This window comes from Cupressus sempervirens, chromosome 8, assembly GCF_028749045.1.
Source record: "Cupressus sempervirens isolate cs-2001-9-10 chromosome 8, ASM2874904v1, whole genome shotgun sequence".
Classification (NCBI taxonomy): Eukaryota; Viridiplantae; Streptophyta; class Pinopsida; order Cupressales; family Cupressaceae; genus Cupressus; species Cupressus sempervirens.
The window spans coordinates 147,976,088-148,003,752 of NC_143125.1; the positions used below are offsets into that span (position 1 = coordinate 147,976,088).

The 27,665-nt window shown below is 34.5% G+C and overlaps 1 protein-coding gene and 1 pseudogene across 2 annotated transcripts in view; one reads left to right on the top strand and one right to left on the bottom strand.

The window, feature by feature from the left end:
- LOC149541977 (glucan 1,3-beta-glucosidase-like) overlaps positions 1-27,665 on the top strand; it is a 98,826-nt gene that overhangs the window by 3,374 nt on the left and 67,787 nt on the right. For both annotated transcript variants that reach the window (XM_089797028.1, XM_089797029.1), the window contains exons 7-9: positions 109-264; positions 769-1,121; positions 1,238-1,417. In XM_089797028.1, coding sequence (XP_089653154.1) covers positions 109-264; positions 769-1,121; positions 1,238-1,417 — 689 coding nt within the window. The remainder of the gene's footprint in view (positions 1-108; positions 265-768; positions 1,122-1,237; positions 1,418-27,665) is intronic.
- On the bottom strand, positions 3,902-18,374 carry LOC149541978 (pathogenesis-related 5 protein Jun a 3.0101 pseudogene; annotated as a pseudogene).

The window sequence follows — 27,665 nt, forward strand, 5'->3', positions numbered from 1 at the left end:
GTTTTGCTGGGCTGAAGGGATTTGGTTAGAGGGAAGGAACAGACATTGGGTAACTTTGGCATTTTTTTAAGATGCAGAATTGAAGTGGACCGTATGTTTTTGTTGCAGGAAACATGATATAAGAGTTATTGTTGATCTTCATGCAGCACCAGGCTCACAAAATGGAATGGAGCACAGTGCCAGTAGAGATGGATCTGCTGACTGGGCTAACTCTACACAACATATTTCTCAAACTTTGCAAATTATTGACTTCCTTGCATCCAGGTTTGTCTGAAACCACTGATAAGCTGTACTTGTCAATTTTTTAAAATACCAGGGGACAAGCGTACTTCAGAAAATCGTTCGTTATCTCTTAGAGCTAAACAAATTGAAAACAAATTTTGAATGTTTATATTGGATCTCAAATTTACCAATGCCCATAACTTATAACTATAGAAAGTGCAAGTAATTGCCCTTAATAGAAACTGGTAAATTTTGCAAAATAAAATTGAAGGTAGTGTTGTAAGAACTGTTGGTTGTAAAAAATTGACTGAATTTGTTTTTGGCAGAAACTAATATTTATTTGATGGTGAAAAGGAGTTATTGCATTAAATAATTAATGCATACATTTTCTGTCTGTTTGTCAAGATGAGACCTGCTTGTATAGAAGGCCTGTTTGTCTTTTACATTGCAGACACATCTGCTTATTGTTAGTCTGATCTGATCTCTAATCTATTCAGCAACTATCTGTTTAATCATAATTCTAATCATGTGATTTTCTTCTGACAGATATGGTAACAATTCTATGCTTCTAGGCATTGAACTGCTAAATGAACCTCTTGTAACTACTGTTTCTGTTGATGTTCTTCTTAAATATTACATGAATGGCTATGAAGTTGTGCGAAAGCATTCTCCCACAGCTTATGTAATCATGTGCCAGAGGATTGGAAAAGCTGATCCCCATGAGCTATATCAATCAAATGACATATTTTCAAACATTGTAGTTGATGTTCATTACTACAACCTTTTTGATCCTTATTATGTAAACTTAACTGCCCAAGGAAATATTGATTTCATCTTGAAGAACAGGCAACCAGAGCTTTTAGCTTTAAACAGTGCAAATGGTCCTCTCATATTCGTTGGTAATGTGGTAGCATCTTCCTTGATCCATCTATTTGCACGTGTTGATCGTTGTGTCCCAATTTGTTTTTCCTGTTTTTTATTCTTAACCAATTTTCTTTGATACAATGATTTACAGGTGAATGGACAAATGAATGGAATGTAAAAGAAGCTTCAAGGGAAGAATATCAAAGGTTTGGTGATGCTCAATTGGAAGTTTATGAACAAGCTTCATTTGGTTGGTCATATTGGACTTTAAAAAACCAGGAGAAGCACTGGGATTTTGAGTGGAATGTTAAGCATAAGTATCTTAAATCTGGTAAGCCTAAATGTATTCTTCTAAATGAAAGTTCCATGCATTATTTATTACATTATGCTTGCCTTTGGTCTCTTTCTTTGAAATCCATAATCATCTTTAATGTCTTTTAGGACAAGTTTTGGCCTTCAAGATGTGTTCTATTATAGCTGTCATTAATTTCACAAATTTCCTAGGTTTCAACTTTGTGAAAAAAGGTTTATGTATTTGTCTCGTCTTCAGATTGATCTTTGATTACATCAATATTTTTGTATGTAGTCTTTATCTTTTTAATCTTAGCAGTTTCCTTTATCCTCAAATTTTGTGCTATTTATTTTATGTTCTCTAGTAGTTTGGAATTCTACTTGAAGTGAAATGGTCTTAGACTATATTGAAACATATAGAGGATTAAGATACAATAAAGAAGCTTTACCAAGCATAAAAGAACACTAGGTGCCAATATCTTGAGTTACCATTGGTATTGAGATTCTTGCTTTAAAAGAAAAGGATGGCTTTACTTGGGTGAATAACAATGTGGACACCTCTAGCATATTTTTAGAAAAATACCACACCTAACCATTTATTTGTAGATAGGCCACAAGTTCCACGAATCAAGTAATTATTATCCCTATAATGACCACAATATAGGCCCATATTAGTTGTATGTAAGATAGGTCTATACCAAGCTATGCAACATAAGTCCAACATGGGCCTTGGGGATAGTACGCAATAGTATTGATTGAGTTTTAAAACTATAACTCCAAGGATTACCACAGAGTAATATCTCAAGGGGAATAGATGTTAGGATTGCACCAATGTGCACAAATTTCAATAAAATTTTAATGTTGAAAAAGGACTAAATTAGATTAACGGGACTAGGAACTACATGCACATAACAATGCTAGGTAGTGTTGTGAAGTTTTCACACCATCGCCCCTTTGCAAATGGGGACCCCCTCTTTTTGCGTCAATTGTGGAAGTAAAATCTAGCTAGCGACAACTTTCAGGTCTTAAGCCTTAGGATGAGTTTGGTGAGGTCAGGGAAGTGAGTGAAAGACCCAAAATCGGTCAAGTCCCCAAACCTCAACTTGATGGTAATTTAGAGTAAGGTTAGATGGCATGATTTGCATATGATGAGGCCATTCCTCATCTTCTCAAGATAAAAATAATGAGGTATGAAGGGAGAGATCAAATTCATGAGGTTTGATGAAATGAAGACGTAATGTATAACTAGCGTGGACAGACTATAAGGAAGCATGAGGGAAATCCTTAGAGGGTGGTAGAATCCACCACCCCCAAAGAATTCATTCTATCCTCTCTCAATAACTGCCTTGACCTTAAGGGACTTTTGGTATAGAGTGGGTCGAGGATCCACCCTATCACTTCCTACTGGGGAAACCTAAACAACTATTATTGGGGGGTGGTGGTGGCAGCCATAGGAGCCCAAATTGGACATGCAAACACTATATCATGTAGAATGAATAATGATAATATAGACTTTAGACAACTCATTGATCAATTGATATAGATCTCTAATCTAATATGATATATAGCATGATATTTATATCCCCACTCATAATCGACTAAAAGATATATAGAATGACTAATTAATTATTAGATATATAGTTATTAATAAATAAATAAGCCAATCAATATATATATCTATCAATTGACTGAATAAAATAAATAGATATTAGTGTCACCTTATCATTTTAAATAAAAGGATAATATAAAGATTAATAATTAAATCCTAAACAAACTACACGCTAAAAATAAATTACTAAGCACACTAACGTACCTTATTAAATGTTCGGTCACCCACACATGTCTTATGGCATAGCATGTACAAAGGACACGACCCTTTAAGTGGGGAAGTATAAATACAAGTCCAAAACCAAAATAAAGAAGGAAGAGGTTGGTTGATGTGGATTGCCACTAGAGACTTAAAAAGAATAAAAAACGAAGAGAACATTGGCCAAAAAACCCATGAAGGTGGACATAATAAAAAGGCAGGGAAATAATAATAAAAAGATGAACCCACAAATGGGGCGATGGAAGGAAGGTAGGACCATGGAATTAAATATTGATTTGCATAGAATAAAATATAAACCAAACACCTTGTGTCTTTGGATGACATTGAATTTGGAGGAGTGGTATATTGATAGGAAGTCCTTCAAAAAGAAAAAGGGGCCGAAATTATAGGGAGTAATAATATAAAGAGGGGGAAGATATATATGGGGCAAAGTTCCCAATAAAATAAAAATTAGAAGAGGCTAGTTTTTTTATTAAAGGAAGGTGAGTCATAGGACAACATGTAAGGTATGTTTTATTAGTCCCTGCTTATCTATAGGCAGGGTACTAATGTTTTCACTGAGGCTGCTGACAATTCATTTTTATAAATCAATACTAACTACTTCCTAAAGTTAAAAATCACTTTATTTTTTAATTCATTTTCATCTAACAATTCCTAATTTATGATTGGCTAATAACATTTTTCCTAGGGGTAAAATTAAATTTTTGTTTCAAAAATTAGAAAAAATTCTAAGCTCTGGAAAATTCCAGAACAGTTTCGACCCTTCCTACCGGTACAGCTCCAATACCACCAATACTGATCAGTTTGGAAGACATTGCAGGCGCCATTGCATCTCCCATCAACCTTCAACTCGGAGGGCACATTGCGTTGATGTCAGCGTTGCAGGCAAGAGCGGTGCACTGTGCATTCGTTGGGTTGATGGCAAGAGGAATGTTGACGCCATCGACGAGGGAGACGTCGTAGTAGTCCTGGTCGCTCTACGTGTACTCTGCTAGCGTTGTGGGAACTGCTCCGAAGACTCTACAGCTTAGTTGCCCGCCGCAGTCACTGGTCTGGCAGCTTCCTTTCCTGCTCCCATCGAAAGTGCAGCCCGTTCGTTCCTAGAACCTTGCCGACGTTGTGCCCGCCGCCAAATTAACCGTCCATGTCCGCTCGTGGTCAAGCCGCTTCCCTCCTCCGAGCAACCCCGCTGCCCAGACTGTGTACCTGCATTGGTTCTTTATATCAAACTTAACTGCTCGAGACAAAACACAGACACATAATAATTGCGAGCCCTAATGGAGATTTCTATACCATTTGAATTATTAAAAAAAAATGTTTATATAGGCTGCTCTGCTAGGGAGGACACAAAAAAAGCAAAGAAGCAATGACCCGACTTTTGTAGCCGTGTATGATACGGCAGTCTTCGTGTCATTTTATTCATTTGTTTATTTTTACGGGCACGTATGACCCCTCGAGTTACAAGAAGCGCAAAATGGGGCAATTCGTACTTACAACAATGATATATATAGTTTTAACAATGAATATCAGAGTGAAGATGTTATCAGTATATATATAAAGAAGGGATGGTAAACAAGTTTTCCATATTAATTTCACCAATTATTGTTAATAGATTGTCTTGCTTGGAAATTTTTAGTTCTCTTATTAATATAAATTTATTAAATTATATTATTATTTATAATTTATATAAATTAATTAAAATTATTAAAATTAATATATTTCTAAAAAAAAATGAGAAAGATTGCTTTATCCTCACCGCTTCTGTCATAGCAAGACAAAAAATTCCCGTTGATAATCTATTGACCCTGATTTCATTTTTGGCAAAAACCCTAGATCCTCAAATCCAATGTTAGCCAGTACCAATTAATGTCATCCATCCTCAGATCCAATGTTAGCCAGTACCAATTAATGTCATCCGTTGCCTGATACAGCCGTCGAAAAGCATATGTGCTATCCGCAGTTAGCACCCAGTCCAATTTGCCATTGACAAGTCATTTCTGCATTGGGCCACTCCCTGATGAAGTTGTAGAGAAGCTTGTGAATTTGGGGCTAGGCTTTTTAATGTAGAACAAAATTTGGTGCGGCAAAAATATTGAGAAAATATAAGAGAAGCAATGAGAGGTTGGGCTTTAATATATCCAATATGAATTGGGATTCCTGTGTCGCTTGAATTATGAGTTTTACAGCGAAGTTCTTGGAATTAGATTACATGTATAGCTTTAGGTAAAAAGTAACTTTATTTACGCATTTTTTATGTAAGAAAGCTTAATTTAATTAATAGATGAATTTAATTTAATTTAATTTACGTTTTAGGTAAAAAAAGGTAATTTTGATTAATAGATGAATTTGTTAAAAAAGATTAAGATAATTTAAGGACTTCGTTGAATTGATTGAACATAATTATTTATTTATTTTATATTATTGAAAAATGTATTTTAAAAAATATAGATTGAAACTAAAATTCTATAAGAAACAAGACATAAAATGTTATAATATTAACTAAAATTTAAACTCAAAATATATAATAAAATACAAAATTTGTTATAACTCTTTAAAAGGTACTAAAATTTCTTAAAATTACCATAAAAATATTTAATACAAATTATGTTTATATAAATATTATTTAGAAGTCTATATGTATTTTTCATGTTCATTATGTTTCATATTAATTGCAATAGATTTCCACAATCCATGATATTTTGTATTTGAGCTTCTGGGTAAGATTGTGTAAGATTTTTTAGCATCAACGTTTCGGATCATACTCTATGATCCATCATCAAGATGTTAAAGAGAGAGCTATGAAAATATGTTTCATATTTTCATTGGTTTGTAATAGATAATTATTTTATATATTCCTTCAACATTTTTTTAAGATTTCACATTCTCTTCAATAAAATAAATTATAATTTTCATACATCAAAAAGCTTTGTAGAAATTTACAAATAAGTAATTTGATCATTTTTAAAACTTATTAAATCTTAATACTTTAAATTTCCAACAAATTGTCATGATAATGTAAAAGTAATTAAATAACTTGTTTTAACTAATTTGTGTTGATGAAAGATCTTAGTTTTGCAAATTTTATTGTAAATCATAAATGTTTTTTAAATTTATATAAAATGACTATTAAATGTTAGTAAAAAATGTTTTGTTATTTGATTAAAAATAAAAAATAATTAAAATATAGAAGAATAATTCTTTCAAATATTATAGATTAATATTTAATCTAATTTAATTTTTTTAATGTAGATCTTAATAAAAGCTCATAAATTACTATTGTATTTAAGTCGTTGCCTTCAAATATAATATATATTAACCATATATATATAATATTGCTAGGTGTACAAAGCATAAATCAAGCATTATTCATTACATTTTAAAGGCAAGAATGAATAACACATTCAATAGAGTCACATAAACAAGAAATCAAAGAGGCCCATTACATAGCCTAAGCTCTCAATGTTAGAACCTCTCTATCGGATATTATGAATTTGTTAAAGAGTAATGCAAAGAAAATAAAAAAGACAACCTAATCTACAACTCGGTCATACAAAACCCCTGACTTGTAATATCTAACACTTTTTTGAATTCATATTTTATAATATATACAAATACTTAAATATTAAAAAATTATAAAGCAAAAAATTTCACAAATTGCATAGGTAGGGACTCAAGCTCTGTGCACAGAGCTCTTGTTTTATTATCACTTGGTACTTAATTTATATTTAGAAATAGGAATTATGAATTTATAATAGATGTGATGATAATTTATATAATTTTAAAGATTAAATATATGTTTTAAAAAAAAAGGCTATTACTTAAATAATACTATGTTCATATTTTATGGAGACCAATATTGCTTTCAAGAGGGAAAGACTAACTTCGAATATTATAATAATTTATAATATTGTTACAAAATATAATTATAACAATAGAATATGATAATATTTTAATACGATTATAATTTGTTCCTAAATAAGGAGTCTATTATAATAGAATTAGTGATGATATTTACAATTTAATTCAAATATGATTAATTATACCAAGAATTGGCTTCTAAAAGATCACATTTTCCTTTCAAAGCTCACTTTGAATTGACCTAGTAGAAGGGGTAATCACAAGTGGTATCAGAGCATGATCTTGCCATCCTGTAGGGAAGGGTACATATAAAAGAAAGGAAATAAAAACTAAGAGGAATTAATTATTAAGATTGAATATATACATTTAAATTGAGGATCAACATTCAAGCACCATGTGTGAAGATCTTCCTACCCCTAAGTCTTATAGTGAATAGCGAGTCTGAGAAAGGGAGAGTAATCCAATCACAGTGAGGAGAAGATTTTGAAAATGGGCTTTGTTCCTGAGGGAGCCTCTTGGAGACTGTTTCTACCCAAGCACAATAATTCTACCATTCACTATAAGAATGGGACAATGTAGGTGAATAGTAAGTACATAATTGTTTCCAAGTCCTATTATCATAAGTATCTACCTACCTTGAAGCCTTATAGTGAATGATGGTCGTGTAGAGGGAGAGGGGAGTAATTCGGTCATGTTGAGATAGAAATTACCAAAACGGGCTTTGTTCATGAGGAGCCTCAAGTAGACCATTTCAATGCCTGACACAATAATGTGACCACTCACTATAATTATTAATAACATGCCCATATTGTGGATAAATAAACATATCAAAGAGATACATAGTAAACTTCTAAGTATGTTATTTGTGTCTCTCTACATTCAAGTGTACAGTCTAAAGTTTATACATCATGTTTTTTGTCTTCATGTGTATGCTTCGCGATTTCTTTGTGTCTTCATGCATTAATCTATATACATCGTATATGCTTCGTGTTTCATGCATTGATGTGTCTACTTTGTATCTTCACATATCTCAATAAATTGTTCAAGATTCAACCTTAGTTTTCCATATTTCCAATGAAGAGGGAGTTTGTGAAAGGTAGAGTAATTCGGGTTGATGAAGGGCCACACCACCCTCCCAACTCATAACCAAAAAATGCAACAATACGGAGACAAGAGATGACAAAATGCTTCCCAAGGAATTTTATTATACTTGAAAATCCTTGCAATATACTTAAAATAAGAGAACTCCAAATTCTTACAGTATGAGAGAGCTTCCTCACTAAGGGCTTCCCACTAACTTGCACACCAAGAGCTTCTACAAGAAGAGCTTACACTTCCCGAACTTTCACACCTTGAAGCTTTTCCTTCCAAAGCTTGATTAGAAATGCTCATATGCCTTGCTTAAATAGGCACTTACCACCCAATGCATGATTTATCCACAACCTTCTAGAATTTCACCTACACAATATCCACAACCTTCTAGGATTCCACCTACACAATATCCACAACCTTCTAGAATTCCACCTACACACCTCGATAAATGGAATGACAACCATTTTTATTTTATTTTTCTATTATGCTACCTATGCACCTCAAAAATAGAAAATCCTTTTTTTCTTTTCTCCTTTTTCCCTTATTTTATTTTTAAATTATTTTTCCTTCTATTTTCGTCACTTTCTCTCTCCACAATTTTTTTTTTAAATTTTAAATTTTTAAATTTTTAAATTTTACTTTCAACATGCCCCCTTTTATTTCGGATGCAAGATGCTCCTGCATCAAACTCCCCCGATAGATAGAAAAGTGTGTCCCACACTTTGACGCTAAAAGAAGATCTACAACCATCTTCATCTTCACCAAAGGTTTCCACCTCAACAGGGACAAGAAAGCCAACATGCAAATCTTCCACATCTTCATCACTCTGTCAAACATCAGAATCTCAACCATCCAATCAACTTGCTCACCCCCACGAACAAACTGAACATAATGCTTCAATAGCAACCCCTCATCCACATCAGTAACTAGTGAATCCATACCAGTAATAACAAACTCCATATCAGCAACAATATGTAACTCCTCAGCAACATATGCCAAACTCACAACACTAGTGGTCTCATTGCTCACAACAAGATGTTCTACAACATGCAAGTCATCACGAACAACAACTAGATCATCCGCGATTGAGTGCTCTGCAATCTCCATGTCAGACTCAAACAACTGATCATGAAAACCAATCTCCATCCCAGCATCAACAAGGTTAGGAATATCCTCAGCAACAACCTCTAGTTGCTCTGCAAGTTTTGTATTAGACTCCACAATCTGATCAACAAAACGAACTTCTTCCACGTCAACCTTACGATGCCATCTTGTCTCTCGAACAAGTCGCTTAACCGGCCAGATAACCCTCTTCCGGATCGGTAGACTCCAGCTCCATCTATGAAATGCCTTCCTTATCTTGTCCTTATCTCAATCAACTGAACTAGTTTCAAATAGAGCAACCTCCTTCTTAGTTCGATCAACCAAACTAGCTTCCAACCGAGCAGACATTTTAGAAAAATTCCTCTCCACTATATCATGGATATTCGCAATCATCTCAGGGTCCGATCCTCTCGAAGCCATCTCACAAGATCTTTGTAAACCCTTTGCAACAAATCCTTCCCACGCTCCTTGTGACAACCTCTAATTGTTTGCAAGTTAGATCACAACCTGCCACCTCGCATGAACAATCAGGAACCACATCATAAGTCTAGGACAACGGATCTGCAATCCACAAACTCTCTACGATCATGCCTCAACAAGATCAGTTTTCCATCTCCGCATCCATTGATCAATCTGCAAGCCCTCTGCAATTGCAAGTCAGAACCATGATCTGCCACCTTACAACCAAGAGATCTAGGAATCCAGAAAGAAAATCCACCACTAGATCAAGACCAACTCAGAACTACTTCTCCAACCCAAGTCTTGGTGCAAACTGCCTCAGCTTCGGCCATTTGTTTACACGCTCAGGAACTCCCGCTTTGATACCACTTGATGGAGACACAACCAAAGACCAAAATGAACACACAGGAAAAGGGAAATATTATTATCAATGAAAAATGCCCTATGGGCTTACAATAGTATGATTCTGGAGAAAGAAATCCTCCACACAGTACCTTCTCTCTAACTCCACTTAGAACTGCTTTTACAATGCCAGAAATGTTCTTAAATAGACTCCAATTCGTTTAAGGTTAGGAATACATTCTAGAATATGCCAGTTGGCATCCACCACCAAAACAGAAGGTTCCAAAAGTCACATTAGAGGTTGGTGTAAAATTAGAAGAATCCAAAAACAGTAGTCCAATTTTCAGGAGGCATAACTTTTGAACCGGGACTTCGATTGAAGAATCGTTTACATTTCCAGGAAGCTCTCAAAGCGCTCTACAGCCCTATGGACAGCTTCGCTTGTCCCCCATTTTTTGGTCTCGTACAAGGCCGTTTAGTGCCCCAAATCTGACTTTGAAGCGCTCTCAGGAGGTCTCTAGGGAACTTAAAACTGCAATAACTTTTTAACCATAAAGTCTTTTGACCTGATTCTTTTTTTGGAGTGCTTTAAATTACAAGTATAATCATCCCTCCAAATTACACCCTCTAACTCATCATAATTTTGGCTCTATTACAAAATAACCCATTTTTTGCATTTACACGTATCCCAAGGTGCTTAAAAACTCTAACCCAGAAAACTAATAGTGGAACTGTGAGAGTTGGAACTTTTATTTGACCCAAATGGGTATCCAAAAATAAAAACACATTAAACATAAACTATCTCTAAGCATATTTTTGGGTGATGCAGAATTGCCCTTGCACCATTGGATGCTCCTGCATCACGAGCATAGTGAGGAGAAGATTCCCAAAACGGACTTTGTTCATGAGGGAGCCTCTTGGGACATGTTTCTACTTGAGCTCAATAATTCTACCATTCATTATGGAAATGGAGAGTACTTAGGATCACCGTTGGTAGTATTAGTTTAAATAAATGTTGGTCTGCTTTGCATCTTCACATATTCATGCATATGTATCCTATAAACTCCCCTATATGATATAGATGTATAATAAATGTTGCATATCAAGTCTAATTCACTATATGAATGAAGTTTATATGAATATAACTCTTAATACAAAGGGATTAGGATGTTTTAGACAATTCTCTTATTTTAATGCCTATATAAGCCTAGGAGTTGATAAATGGTGTTATGTAGGGAGGGGCGGAGTAAAACCAAAGAATATACTGGTGTCATGTGCCCTACGATAAGTAAATCCACGCTTTCCTAAGGATGAGTGGAGTGAAGTAAGGAATCAAGGCAAAAAACACTAGAGACATTATAAATCATTACTTGAAATTGATTAAATTGGTTGCATTGTAGTGGATGAATATCTTGTGATTATTGACAACCTTCGAGTTAGGGTCATTGTCGTACTTCATGATTTTGTTTAGTATGATCATTATTTGAATAATCTAGAATGATCAAGGTAATCAAAGCCCTTGACTTTAAGGTGGGATAGTATAAGTTATAAAATGTAGTGTGAAAAATAGAAATTGCTTGAGGGCAAGCAATTTGAGGAAGGGTGGATTTGTCATGAGCCCAAATTGGACATGCAAACACTATATCATGTAGAATGAAGTAGAATGAATAATGATAATATAGACTTTAGACAACACATTGATCAATTGATATAGATCTTTGATCTAATATGATCTATAGCATGATATGTATATCCCCACTCATAACTGACTAAAAGATGTATAGAATGACTAATTAATTATTAGATATATAGTTATTAATAAATAAATAAACCAATCAATATCTATATCAATCGACTGAATAAAATAAATAAATATTAGTGTCACCATATCATTTTTAATGAAAGGATAATATAAAGATTAATAATTAAATCCTAAAGAAACTACACGCTAAAATAAATTACCTAACCACACTAACCTACCTTATTAAATGGTCGGTCACCCACACATGTCGAATGGCATAGCATGTACAAAGGACACAACCCTTTAAGTGGGGAAGTATAAATAAAAGTCCAAAACCAAAATAAAGAAGGGGTTTGCTGATGTGGATTGCTATGAGAGACTTAAAAAGAATAAAAAAACAGAGAGAACATCAGCCAAAAACCCATGAGGGTGGACATGATAAAAAGGAAGGGAAATAATAATAAGATGAACCTACAAATGGGGGGATGGAAGGAAGGTAGGACCATGGAATCAAATATTTTGCATAGAATAAAATATGAACCAAAAATCTTGTGTCTTTGGATGACATTGAATTTGGAGGAGTGGTATATTGATAGGTAGTCCTTCAAAAAGCAAAAGGGGCCGAAATTTTAGGGAGTAATAATATAAAGAGGGAGGAGATATGTATGGGACAAAGTTCCCAATAAAATAAAAATTAGAAGACGCTAGTTTTTTTATTAATGGAAGGTGAGTCAAAGGACAACATATAAGGTATGTTTTATTTTATTATCATTTATTACTTAATTTATATTTAGAAATAGGTATTATGAATTTATAATAGATGTGATGATAATTTATATAATTTTAAAGATTAGATATATGTTTAAAAAAAATAAGACTATTACTTAAATAATACTAATGTTCATATTTATGGAGACCAATATTGTTTTCAAGAGGGAAAGACTAACTTCGAATATTATAATAATTTATAATATTGTTACAAAATATAATTATAACAATAGAATTTTGTCTAAACACACATTGATGATATGATTATATTTTATGCGATTATAATTTGTTCCTAAATAAGGAGTCTAATATAATAGAATCTAGTGATGATATCTACAAATTAATTCAAATATGATTAATTATACTAAGAATTGGCTTCTATCACATTTTCATTTCGAAGCTCACTTTAAATTGACCTAGTAGAAGGGGTATCACACCTATCACCCCCTAGAGCGAAACCTAAACAACTATTATTGAGGGAGGGGGAGGGGGTGCGGGTGGGGAGGGGAGGCGGGGGGCAGCCATAGGAGCCAGACAATCATCTATTGATGGTAGGGGCCTGCCCTGGCCCCTTTTAGAATCCGGCCTCTTCCCTATTCTAGATGAAGATGATAAGACAAGACCCTTGGACTTGAGTAGGGCACCATTTGCTATCAATGTGATCTGAGAAGCAAGAGATAGGAATGGATGAGGGATCCAAATTCTTAATGGTATGCTGAATTCTACCTTGCATTCAATGGTTTGAAACACAAACCACTATCACCTAAGATGATGACCAAGTGTATAGAGAGTTTGAGGAGATTGGTCAAATTTTGAAGGTAATATGCTTTTGCAAAAATCTAAACATGGTGAGGATAATTCCTCAAAGGGTGGTGGATTCAGTCATCTCAAGTGGACTCTGTCCTCTCAGCATCCTAATTCCCATCATCTCTATGAAATCTGACCCATGGCTTTGTTGAAGATTTGAGGCGTCTAAGTGAAGGAAGAATGTGATACGGAGTTTAGATAAGTGTTAGGCCAAATGTGAAGAGGGTGACAAGGATTCCAAGTAGAGTAGAACATTCCTTTGTGGAGGGTGGAAGTTGCCCTCCCATGAGGATATGAATCCTCCTTACACTCTAATTTGTGCCTAGATAGTATAAGAAATGCTCGCCACGACCAAATTTCTGCCTTGGGAGACATGATTACAACTTGATGATGAAAGATAGTTTGTGCTACGAATTTTGATGAAGGTGACTGAATGATAAAAATGGGGGCGTATTAATTTCGATCAAGAGGAAATCCTTTAGACTGGGCAGAATCCGCTATGAGGATTCTCAAAATTCTGATAAGACAAAATTTCCGTCCCTTACATGGATTTCACCCAAGAACTTTTGCCCTATGAGTTCGACTTAAGGAAAAGGATAAGCATTCAAAATATTAAATGAAACATTGAAATCGACCTACTTGACTAGAATGACAATCAAATAAAACATTTTATTGGTCCATTTCCTTCCAAGGTTGGCCTCCATTAGGACATGCCCTTTCAAGCATATAAAGTGCCTATATAAAGAAGAAAATAGAGCCATCTCATCACCAATTTGAACCATTTTTATCTCTGCTTAAAGTTTCAGCAAGACATATTCATGAAATGGCCGAAAATCACCATTAAGCAAGCAACACACTATCTATGGGTGGCAGAGATTCCATATTTATCTTAGTAGAGAAGGCAACAGATTTGAGAGTGTAGTGTTTAAGTTTAGTATTAGTCAAAGTAATACAGAGCATCTGAATCTGGTTCATTACAGTATGCTGTAAACAAACTGATACACACACACACACATGATTATATGCGGTTGGGGGAGGGGGTAGCCCTTTCCCTTCCCCTTCCCTTAAATAGTGGGGTATGTATAATCATGTGTGTCTATATATATATATATATATAGATATGCATATATATAAGAGTTACATGTTTATGATTCAGATCAGGCTTCTCTTATTACTGTCACCGATTTATATTGGATGCATTGATATTGATATTGAAACATCTGTTATCACCGATCAAGTATCGGGCTCCATCATATTATTACCATTGATATATCATGCAGTGTATCAAATGGTATTATTGGGCATGGTCGGGCATGATCAGTTATTGTGGATTATAATCGGTTGACTTAGTAACTGATGGTCATTTCCTCCTCATACATTATAAATATAAACTATTTGGTGGACAAGGCAATATCAATAACAGACATATGTGCAGTCCCAGAATCGGCAGACTTATATATTGCAGATTATCAAATACTTTCTCATCAGCACTTGGCATTCAAGATAAAGATTATGGTAGCATTGAAGACAAATCAAAGTTGCAGACCTGCTGCACACAAATAGGAAGAAGAAGTAAGTACAAGTCTGATATAAAAGTCTGATATTATTTCTATCAGAGATCCTATGTATTAACATGTAGATCTTTCTTAGTGGCTGAAGACAATGACTATGTGAGTTTGGGGGAAGAATGTTACCAGAATTTTGAGATTGAAAGCGACAAAATTCCTAAGTCGTGATAGTAGGAAGACATTATCTGAATTATAGCTCAAGAAAATAGATAGATATAGATTTCTTTTTAAATTGGAATAGCCTAGGATAGTCCATTCTTGTTTGGTCTGATGTAACTCATTTCTATTCACGCAGTTCTCAAAATTCTTCCATGTTGCTTGCCATTTCATGGACTTAATTATATTCTCCTCTATTTTGCAAGGTGGACTTCGTTAAAGGAGGAGGTTAGAATGCAAGTTAATGGTTGAGGCTTCCAGGCTGTAGGTGGTGATGGAGCTCAAAATTATTTTGCCTTCATTTGACAAAAAATGTTAGATGATCCTAAATTCATAAAAGCATCTCATATCTTTTCATCAGATCTCAGCCAAGCCTTTAGTACTTCTTCCATTTAAATCCTACATTTGTTTGTTGCACTCACTTTACTTATTTAATGTGCCTTTGTATCCAACCTAACTCACCTCTTACATAATTTATATACACTTTCCTTGTATGTTCTGCATATTCATTATGCCTTCCACCTTAACAACAATGTTAACATCCAATATGAGAGTTCAGATGAACAAGCTAATCTAGCAATGGGAAGAACAGGAATGATGAGGCAAAAAATAGAGGATGTTTTTCAAAGGAATTGCTAGAGATGATAACCTTTAAGGAGAAATTACAAGCACTTCCCTTCCATACGTAACTTGAGTCTTTTGTGCGAGTGTGTAGAGCAAACAAACTAAAAATTACGTTATTGCTTGGAGTTTAAAGCTGAACGTGCGTTGAGGCATAACACAGACAAGAATGGTTGATTGTATTTCTCCCAAGTAGTGATTTTGGCACCAGATCCATTCATTAGAAGATACCACAAGAGCAAATGTTGATCACTTTCATAGAGTGCTTAAAAATTGTATGGGATATGAATGATAGTGTGCTTCTGAAGGCATCGGGTCCATAAACAAGCATATAGAGATGTGGTACAAAGAATCTTGTACATATACGAGCCAACATTTTACATTGAAAAATCCATGCAACAACAACAATGATTATGTATTGAGGTGTCTCGAATAGTCCGGGCAATCTTCAACGACAATATATGTAGAAACGGAAAGTCCCAACCAATTACATCAATGTTCGAATGAATATTGATGTTGTCAATTAACAGATTTGATGTTCGAAATACATATGAACTATGATCAAAGGCAAGTAGTCAGGATACCTATGTCATAATCAAACAATATTCGATTGTAACCTGGATAACATCAGGAGTCTTCAAAACATCGAAAATGAGAAGGACGATAAGTGATTAAGGGAATTCACTTTGTGAGGTCAAAAAACAACTTCCAAATTCATACGACACCCCAGAGGGAATCACGTATCCTTAATAAGAAGCAATTGGGCATTACCCACAGAATGAAGTGACCAAGATTTGCCACACAGTGAAAGGATGGAGTCGAATGAGAACCAATTCTATTAAGGCGATAAAAAACCAAAAGTAATTACGCTAAAATATTTTGAAGTTAATGTTTTAAAGTTTGAAGATATTAGTCTAAATATTATTATGTAAAGTCTAATACAAAGGCACTAGATGAAACTAAACGGTGCGATTTATCTTTGAAGAGACATAAGTTATTAATTTTGGAAAGTCACATTTCTTTAATTTTTAAGATATAAATAATAAGAAGGAATGTAAAGCAAGAAAACAATATCCGAAAACATTCAGATTCATACTCTCAAAGAAGAAGCATTTTATATTATTTTGTATGGAAAGATAATGAGCTTAATATGGCTTTTTAATGTAAATTAATAAAATAAAATGTTCTTTGTTATTATTAAAGGCGTGGAGATTTTAATTGCAGATGAATAGTCCTTTGTAATTATTTTTTGGAATTCTGTATACAATTTAAATGTTAGATAAGTGGACATGGTCATTTAGAAGTTTAAATTTGATCATCAGAGATATTGTGAAATATCAAATTGTTTCCATATTTGTGTCTAGTTCGTCTCCCTACTAAAGGAGTTAAAATTCAATTTGGACTAATTTAAGATTGCATAAATATTTGATCTGTCGCATCTTGATTATTTAATTGTTGGCAGTATAAATGCTTAAGAACTTTATGAAGTTGTACACGAAAATTCACTAAAGTTGACTCTGTTGCTTGGATGAGCAGAGACACTGTTCTTTCTATTATTGAAGTCAGAAAATCTATATCTTCCTTTCTACAAGTATCAAATCCATTATTTAAAAATATTTTACAAAACATCCAACCATTTTAAACACTCAAGATTCAGTTTTATATTAATTGAGTTCAAGGACTTTGCCAGCCAAAGAACTCTTCAAAGCTTAAATTTGCTTTAGAAAAACTCTGAACCAAGTGATCGGGTTCGAAGAGAAGGTCTACCCGACTAGGTGTAGTGGAGCCTGAAGTGTAGGGGAATCGAGAAGCATTCCCATTTGTTGGCTAGAATTGATTGCTGAATTTTTCAGAGAAGTGACAGGCTCTTGGATTTCCAATCTGCGGTTTTGGGAACCAACAGATTGGTGACTCCACTGGGGAACTATCCATTAGATATTTTGGAAGTTTACCTACTTTGATTTACAAAAGATCTTGAGAACTTTTACTCACCCCTTCCGAGTCCACCAACACATTGGTGACTCTACTGGGGAGAGTTTCTGATGATAGATCATTGTGAAGTTTACCTAGAGTTTCAAATTTCATAGATTAGAATCAAAAAACAGTTGTAATAGTTTGATTGGAAGTGTACTCTGTTGGAAGTAAGAACTCAAAAGATCAATACATTCCTTGAAAGAGGTGGCGACTCTATTCAATAAAGTTTCAGTTGGTAGCTTTGGTGAGGGAGAAGACTTAGAAGGAAATGATTTCATTACCTAACATGAACAATATGTATTATGATCAAGAAGCAAATCTATGTTACACCATGGGGAAAGTAGACATATACCCACTTGATGCCTTTTTCAATCTAGAAAGATATGAAGGTGAGACATTGGCGCACTTATTTATAAGGATGGTGGATAATTTTCAGGAAGTACCTTTAGATATCATGCCTTCATGCAAGGAATTGATAAGAAAGTTTCGTGAGTTGGGAATCTTGCCAAGAGATCTGATTTGATGTTTCTCTTCCAAATATTGGATGAAAGTCCGAGTTATATATCTCCTTTGGATGCATATTTGAATTTAGAAAAGAAAGAAGATGAATCTGCAACACAATTCTTCATAAAGATGTTTAATGTTTATCAAGAAATACCTTCAGAATACAGACCTCCATCATCTGATCTTTTATACAGGATGCGGGAATTAGGCCTCTTATATGATCATCAATTTCTTATCTTTCTCAAGCTTATAGATAATGAATTGGTTGTAGAGGATAATGAATGTATGACTGAAATGACATATGAGTCTAATGATATATCAGACTTAAATGGAGAATAAATTTGTGAACAACTTGAGGAGGAATCCGATTATGATGATACTTATATGCCTTCAAATGATAGTGAATGTGAAAAAGAGGAAGAGGATTCTCTAAGCGCGAAAGAAATTTCAGCTTTGTTAGATCTGGAATATCAGAAACATATTGAAAGAAATGGTCCGAATTTTTTCTCAAATCACCATGGTGAGCAAGGTGATGGATCAATGCATTCTAAAGGGGTATTGGATGAAGGAGATGGTAATTCACGGGAATCATATAGTGAGGATGAAGTAGAACTGCATACAATGTATGGACATGGGGAAGTTTTAGAAGATAATGTTGATGAAGACATTAGTCTTGTTGATGATACACTTGATGATCCAAATGAGAGCTCTCATGATAGTGTGCCTCAATTTTCTATAGTCTTGAACCCCTTGTTCGAAGAAAAGAAGTGATAGAAGATACATCTGAATTCACTATATTCTCAAATCCATTGTTTGAAGAGGAGTTCCTATGCAGCCAAATCCATCAACACCATGATGAAGATAGAAGGCTTGATGACAGCTTTGAAGATGATGAAACTCAAGATATGAATGAGGAGGTTTATTTAGCAAATGAGCCATGCACTAGTTCATCCTATGAGCAGCAGTTGTTTCAAATATGTAAAGGAGATACAAAATCAGATATGTGTGAAGAGGACATTGCATTGAAGCATGGTGCTGAAAATTTCCAAAGCATCCTAGCTTATCAAAGTCTTGGTGAAAGGGAAAATGTACTTCTAGAAGATAAGCCATTCTCAAAGCCTTGTTGTGAAGAGAAACAATATTTGAAGTATGGGACAGATTGTGTAGAGAAGGGCATTCAAGATGTTTGTGCAATTGATCAAATACATGACTATGGGTATCTTCTATTCAGCAAGGACCACATTGTGCTTGATGACCTCTCAAAGACTAAACATGAGTTGGATACCAAAGAATGCATTGATGAAGCAGAAGCAATATGTATTGTTTATGCGGATGATGCTTTCAATGCAGCAAGGTTGAAAGTGTTACTTGATCAAAATAAGGTGTTTGATAGAGGAAAGAACCAAAGTTCTTTTTTTTTTTTTGGGGGGGGGGGGTGTGCCTTGGGCCACCCAACTTCACCTTGCATCATGCCAGACATGGGTGCTCGGTCTGTTCCTCCAGAGATAGCTGGAATCTCATTATGCCCACAAGGTGCATATGTCCCTAACAAGAGCCATTGATGGAGCTCAAAATTCTTTTGCCTTCATTTGACAAAAAATGTTAGATGATCCTAAATTCATAAAAGCATCTCATATCTTTTCACTAGATCTTACCCAAGCCTTTAGTACTTCTTCCAATTAAATCCTACATTTGTTTATTACACTCACTTCACTTATTTAATGTGCCTTTGTATCCAACCTAACTCATTTCTTACATAATTTATATACACTTTCCTTGTATGTTCTGCATATTCATTATTCCTCTCACCTTTGAACAACAATGTTAACATCAAATGTGAGAGTTCAGATGAGCAAGCTGGTCTGGCAATGGGAAGAACAGGAATGATGAAGCAAACAATAGAGCATGTTTTTCAAAGGAATTGCTAGAGATGATAGCCTTTAAGGAGAAATTACAAACACTTCCCTTCCATACATAACTTGAGTCTTCTGTACGAGTGTGTAGAGAAAATAAACTAAAAAACAACGTTATTGCTTGGAGTTTAAAGCTGGGACGTGCGTTGAGGCATAACATAGACAAGAATGGTTGATTGTATTTCTCCCAAGTAGTGATTTTGGCACCAGCTCCATTCATTAGAAGATACCACAAGAGCAAATGTTGATCATTGTCACAAAGTGCTTAAAATTGTATGGGATATGAATGATAGTGTGCTTCTGAAGGCATCGGGTCCATAAACAAGCATATAGAGATGTGGTACAAAGAATCCTGTACATATACGAGCCAACATTTTACATTGAAAAATCCATGCAACAGCAACAACAATTATGTATTGAGGTGTCTAGAATAGTCTGGGCAATCTTCAACTACAACATATGTAGAAATGGAAAGTCCCAACCAATTACATCAATGTTCGAATGAATATTGATCTTGTCAATTAACAGATTTGATGTTCGAAATACATATGAACTATGATCAAAGGCAAGTAGTCAGGATACCTACGTCATAATCAAACAATATTCGATTGTAACCTGGATAACATCAGGAGTCTTCAAAACATCGAAAATGAGAAGGACGATAAGTGATTAAGGGAATTCACTTTGTGAGGTCAAAAAACAACTTCCAAATTCATACAAAACCCCAGAGGGAATCACGTATCCTTAATAAGAAGTGATTGGGCATTACCCATAGAATGAAGTGACCAAGATTTGCCACACAGTGAAAGGATGGAGTTGAATAAAAACCAATTCTATTAAGGCGATAAAAAACCAAAAGTAATTACGCTAAAATATTTTGAAGTTAATGTTTTAAAGTTTGAAGATATTAGTCTAAATATTATTATGTAAAGTCTAATACAAAGGCACCAAATGAAACTAAACGGTGCGATTTATCTCTGAAGAGACATAAGTTATTAATTTTGGAAAGTCACATTTCTTTAATTTTTAAGATATAAATAATAAGAAGGAATGTAAAGCAAGAAGACAATATTCAAAAACATTCAGATTCATATTCTCAAAGAAGAAGCATTTTATATTATTTTGTATGGAGGGATAAGGAGCTTAATATGGCTTTTCTAATGTAAATTAATAAAATAAAATGTTCTTTGTTTATTATTAAAGGCGTGGAGATTTAAACTGCAAATGAATCGTCCTTTGTAATTATTTTTTGGAATTCTGTATACAATTTAAATGTCAGAGAAGTGGACATGGTCATTTAGAATTTTAAATTCGATCATCAGAGATATTGTGAAATGTCAAATTGTTTCTGTATTTGTGTCCAGTTTGTCTCCCTACTAGAGGAGTTAAAATTCAATCTGGACTAATTTAAGATTGCATAAATATTTGATCTGTCGCATCTTGATTATTTAATTGTTGGCAGTATAAATGCTTAAGAACTTTATGAATTTGTACATGAAAATTCACTGAAGTTGACTCTATTGCCTGAATGAGCAGAGACACTGGTCTTTCTATTATTGAAGTCAGAAAATCTATATCTTCCTTCCTACAAGTATCAAATCCATTATTTACAAATATTATACAAAACATCCAACCATTTTAAACACTCAACATTCAGTTTCATATTAATTGAGTTCAAGGACTTTGCTAGCCAAAGAACTCTTCAAAGCTTAAATTTGCTTTAGAAAAGCTCTAAACCAAGTGATTAGGTTCGAAGAGAAGGTCTACCCGCCTAGGTGTAGCGGAGCCTAAAGTGCAGGGGAACCGAGAAGTATTCCCGTTCGTTGGCCATAACTGATTGCGGAATCCTATCAGAGATGTGGTAGACTCTTGGATTTCCAATTTGTGATTTTGGGAACCAACAGATGGGATGCTTCAAGTTCAAGCTCGAGAATTCCAAATGAGAAGTGAGGTACGAGATCAAATCATCCAAGTAGAAATCCAAGTCAAGCCTAGCTATATGAAAACTTCAAGAAGTTCACTCAAGTTTAGCAACTACAAATGCAAGTTCAAGTTCAAAGGCGAAGATTAGAAGGTTCAAGTTTGCATTGAAGTTAGGGCCACGAGGAAAACTTCCAGAGGATTAAGAAAGACTCGAAAGATGAAGCAATTTGGGAATGTGGATCATCACAATCTTCCTCAAGGAGTTGAAACTTGATAGTTTTAGAAGAGTTAATCAAAATTTAGAAATGTTGAGCTTCAAGAGAAGTTTTCTCTTTATCAAAATATACTTTCTAATAATTGAGTAAGAACTATTTGCAGTCTTAACAAACACATTCAACGAGCCTCAAAGCACATGCTTTTAAATAGATCTACAGGATAAGGATGATTAGGTAGCACTAAGTTGTCTCCAGTCCAAAAATTGTAGATTTAAGAGCATTCAATCGCATCATGCCAAGTGTCCAATTTTCTCATTGGCTGTCAAAATCTTCATAATGTTCTTATTGGTTGACAGTATGGTGGCCTCATGCAATTGATTGACAATTTGGCAACCCTAATTAGGGTTTGTAGGGATTAATTGTGGCCCTTGATCACGAATCGATCTTGGCCCTGCATTGTAAGGAACAACTATAGAAGGCCAAGACTTTCTCATTTGTAACATAAATTAGTAGTGGAGTTAGAAGCTAGAGAGATATTTTAGTTTAGGAAATTAGATTAGGCTAGCTAAGGAAGAGACTTGATCAAATTGTTGCTACAATGCTATCAAAGTGATTGATAATTCATTGTTGGTTCTTCATGGTGAATTACTTAAGTTGCTTTGAAGTGTTGCATGGTTTCCTCAATCTTTCACTTGGGGTAAATTTATTTTCATGTTGAAGTAGTTTAGTTAAATGAAAGTAATTCTAGATGTTTACTTGCTTGATTCGAATAATTTCGGGCCACTAGCTTATTGCTGATTGTAAGCGTGCCTTATGTGGTTAGCTGATGAAAGCACTTCAATTGATATTCACTCTTTAGTTTGCATCTATTTGATGAGATTGAAGAGAAGATATTGATGTGAAAACCATTTGAGTGTTCCTTGGTAGCTTGCACTAGGTGGGTGGAGTCGCTGGTTAAGCTACATCTAGTAAAATCCAATTCTATCCATGATTCTAGCATTCATAAATAGAAGTAGAAGTAATCGTTTATGTCAAAGTGGAAAATCGGAAAACCAAACATATTTTTGTTGCATGTTGTGAAGAGAAATCCTTAGAAGTGCAAAAAGTTGATATCCATTGAATGACTAGCATGAGTCCCCTAAGGGTCTGTTGGTTCATGGAATTTAAAAAACCAAGATTTCTACAAACCTTGGTTTAGCCAAATCAAGGTTTTGTAAATATTCATTCCGATTTTTGGGATTTTACTTAAATCGTTTGTTTTACTCGGAAGATGTGTGTAAAGACTCATTTTTATGCGTAAGCTTGGAGTTGAAGGCAAATTTCAAAAAGCTGTCCAATCTGATGTTTTTACACTCCTTAAAAAACATAACCAGGTTTTGATTTGCAATTCCTACTTACTAGTGGGAAGTTGGAAAACCTGGTTTTGAGGCAAAATTAGATGTCCAGTATGCTAATTCCATTTTGCCAATTTTGAAACAAAAGCAAAAATTTTCAAATCTAGATTTTGAAAAAGCCAATTCCTGTCACCTTCCAGGAACCAAACGAACCCTAAGTGATTATTGAGAAATCACATTATTTTAATGAGAGAGTATCTGCAATTGAAGGAACCTTGAAGTTATTTCATGATCTTACTTTGCAAGCTTAGCATGAGAGATGACCTTATATCAAGGGATGATATTGGGTGTTTAGTGTTTCACTTCAAAACATTGAGTATTTGACTTTGCATGTTGTAGTGGAATAAAACTCACATCAAGTAGAAAGAATCCTAAGCATTGGGAATCTAAATGATCTACTAGCTCTAGGGTTAGTACGATCATATAATTATACATGAGATATTATATTGAAGTGAATTGTTATCATTCCCCAAAGGTAGTTGAACTTCAAGACAATGGAAGAAGTAAGAGTCTTTTTGGGTTGACATCTCACAGAACAAAAAGAATAGGTAGCTATTGTTTTGCTCCCCAATCAACAACACAAAGGTACATTTATGAATAGTGGCACATGCATGACATGACGTGTAATAAAATACATTAGAAGTGAGATAGAAATAGAAGAAAGTGTACAACATTTTAATTCTTTTATCATTGTGCATCAACAAGGCAACAAGGGTCATTCAAACAAATCTAAATAAAACATATAACATGCAACACATCACGGGAGAAGCACATTAAAATAGGCAAACACACAGAATACACTGCACAAAAAGAGCTAGTCAAGCGTATCACCTACCTCCCATCTTGTCTATATTGTGTAGGGAAGGTGGGCAACTCGCAAGAGGAGAAACATCAAGCATGTCAGATGGAACAATAGCCAACTTCAAACGAGGACCATGTTGTGAAGATAGGTCACTGTGTTTGTCACTAGGAGTGATGGATAATTATTGTGAGAACATAGTTAGGAAATCATGATTGATGTCAATAAGCTCATACATCTCATCAAAATCACTAGAATGAATATTATTTTTAACATCAAAAGCATCATCATCAAGAGTATCTTCTTCATCCAAATTAATTGTAATAGAATGCAAGATATAAATTAAAGTGTCATGTTTGTTCAATTCTATCCTTTTCAAGTTAACTTCCTCCTTTGGCTCAAGCATGGGTTGAGCGAAGGGAATCAAAGCATCAATAGGTGAAGACATGTTTTGGGAAGCACATTGATGATCTCTAGTACGACATTTATGATGACGGTCATGAGCATGCTGATTATGTTTGGTTTTGCTAGAAATTAGATTTGGGTCACGATTAATCAGCATCAAGGCCTTTTCTTCTTTAGGAGGAAGAATGGAAGGAACCACGCTAGGTTGAGAGATGACATTAGGAGTATGTTTATAAGGTATAGGAGGTCCGAAAGAAAGCATAAATAGTTGTAGGAATAAAACCAGGTCTAGGATAAAGAGATGGAACATCCTTATGTTTGTTAAGTTCACAAGCCTTTAGGACTTTGTAGGCTTGATATGATCGAAAGAGATGTTCACAATAGGTTTCGGTTGGTTAAGGCTTAAAAGACAAAAAAAAGTTAAGGTCCATTGAGTCTCGAGGGACCGAAGGCTGATAAAGACTATGGTTAACAACAATGATTTCGTCATAAATTTAAGACATTTATGAATACGAGAGGCCACTACTTTTATGGAGGTAAGCCAAGGAAGACCAAGTTTGACTTGAAACTGATCGGAAGTTGGAATCATAGTGAAGGTAACATCTAAAGCTACATCGCCAACCTCAACAAGAAAGAAAATGGAACCATGGGAAGGATAAAGGAAACCATTGCAAGCTCTTATCATAATATCAGATTTATCATGGAAATCATGTTGTAGTTGTCTACTAAAATGCTGTTCTTTAGTTATTATATTCACCATGCAATTAGGATCAATAAGCACACTTTGAGAATAAAGGTCATTAACCTTTGCGACAGTATAGAGTTGATCTTTAGGTACTTTGTCTCAGTAGGGTCAAAGGTAATGCAAGGCATAAATTGAGGTTTAGGTTTGACTTGATCAACAAAGTTAACAACACGATGGTTTCGTCACATTTCCTATTATAGTCAACCCATTGAGAAGAAGACCAAGGTTGGGTAGATTCAACGGTATTGGTTGAATCAGATGACAAAGGGTTGGTATAAATGTGCAAGTTTTGATTAGGAGGTGCTACGAATTTGTTTCCTTGATTATCAACACCTTCAACTAATATAACACTAGAATCAATAAGGTCTTGAATAGTAGTTTTCAAGCGGAAACACTTTTCAATATCATGGCTAGGTTGACGATGGTATTGACAGGAAGATTTGTGATCAATGTTTGGGTAAAGGTTTGGATGTATTGATGGGTTTGATATGAGGAAGTGTTAACTCATTAGCATTAATCAACTTCAACTTGACTTTATGCAAAAATTTAGAAAGATTAATATAATTACGAGCAAGTCTAAAAATAGATGACAAAGGAGCCACAACTTTGGATGTTACTACTAGTGGTTCATTAACAATGTTGGATGAGTTGTTGATTTTGATGAAGGTTTTTCATTTACAACACTTGTTGAAATTGTTAGATGCAACATAACTCTCATCAACAAGAGCCATTGGAGCGGTGCTCTCAAATCGACTCACTTGAATTTGATAATTATGAAGCACTGCACACAATTGAGTGAAAGAAGAGAATTAAAAAAAGTAGAGTCTTATCTCTAATGTCATTTTGTGAATTAACAATGAAAATGCATTGCACATCAATATCAAGCACAAGATCAGAAATCTAAGCATGCAAATGCTTAAACCTACCAATGAAATAAGTCACCTTTTCTTTAACATCTTGTTTACAATGTATTAAATCAGTCAAAGAAAAATTTAGGACCAATGTTATCTTGAAATTGTTGTAAGAAAGCATTAGAAAACTTTTGGAAGGAATCAATAGAATAAGCAGGCAAAGATCAATACCATTGTTAAGGCTTTCTCTTGAAAGGTTCTAGTAACAACTTTAGCCATGAACCTATTGTCATAAGAAAAATAACTACAGAAGATCAATCTTACCAGTATAAGTCTCAAGATGAGGAATCTCCATACCTTGTAGGATAATAGTAGGGATGATATCCGAAGACAAAGGATTAACAATGTCAAGTATTTGACTACTTTTGTAATTTGACATTTATTTGTAGATGAGAAGGGATTGGAGGTTTTCTTTTTGGTTCTTTCTTCCATGAGCCCTTGAATAGTTATAATATGATATATTATAGTGGCTAAGCCCACTTTTGCCTAAAAATCCCAAAAAGCAATGTCACAAGTAGGAATGGTGAACTTGGATTGAGTAATTGAAGCAATTTGTTATTGCAAAGAAGGCATAGTTTGAGCCAAGTTATTAATGGTGGAATTGGTAGCAAGGATAGTAGGAGAGGATACATTGCAAATGTTAGGAATGTTGTTGGAAATCGAAGGAATAGTTGAATATGAAAAGGTGGCACTATGGTAAACAGGTATTGATGAAGACAATGAAACACATAACACACTTAAAACAATGGAAGACAAATAGGATTAGGAGTGCTCACATGTGTAGGATTGAGATTTTGAATTGAAGTTGTTATGATAGATGGAGCATAAGTAGAGATACTAGGAGTCAAACTAGAAATAGGCATATAGAAGCCCAACACTAGTAGTAGATGGAATGAGGCCTAAATCTTGAGCACAATTGCCAATAGGCTAGACATTGGTATTAACAAGATGTTAACACCATGTTCATCATTATGAATGAGTTTCCTTAAACCTCCTACAATGGAAATGACTTTAGGATTAGAGTTTTCTTGTGATAGCTATTAGTCGAATTTCTCAAAGTCATTGGTAAGTTTTTGGACTTCCACTGGAGGAACTCGCAAAACCTCATCTTCATCATGAGAAGAATGGGAAGCGTTATTCTCCATGATAGGATTGGTGTCA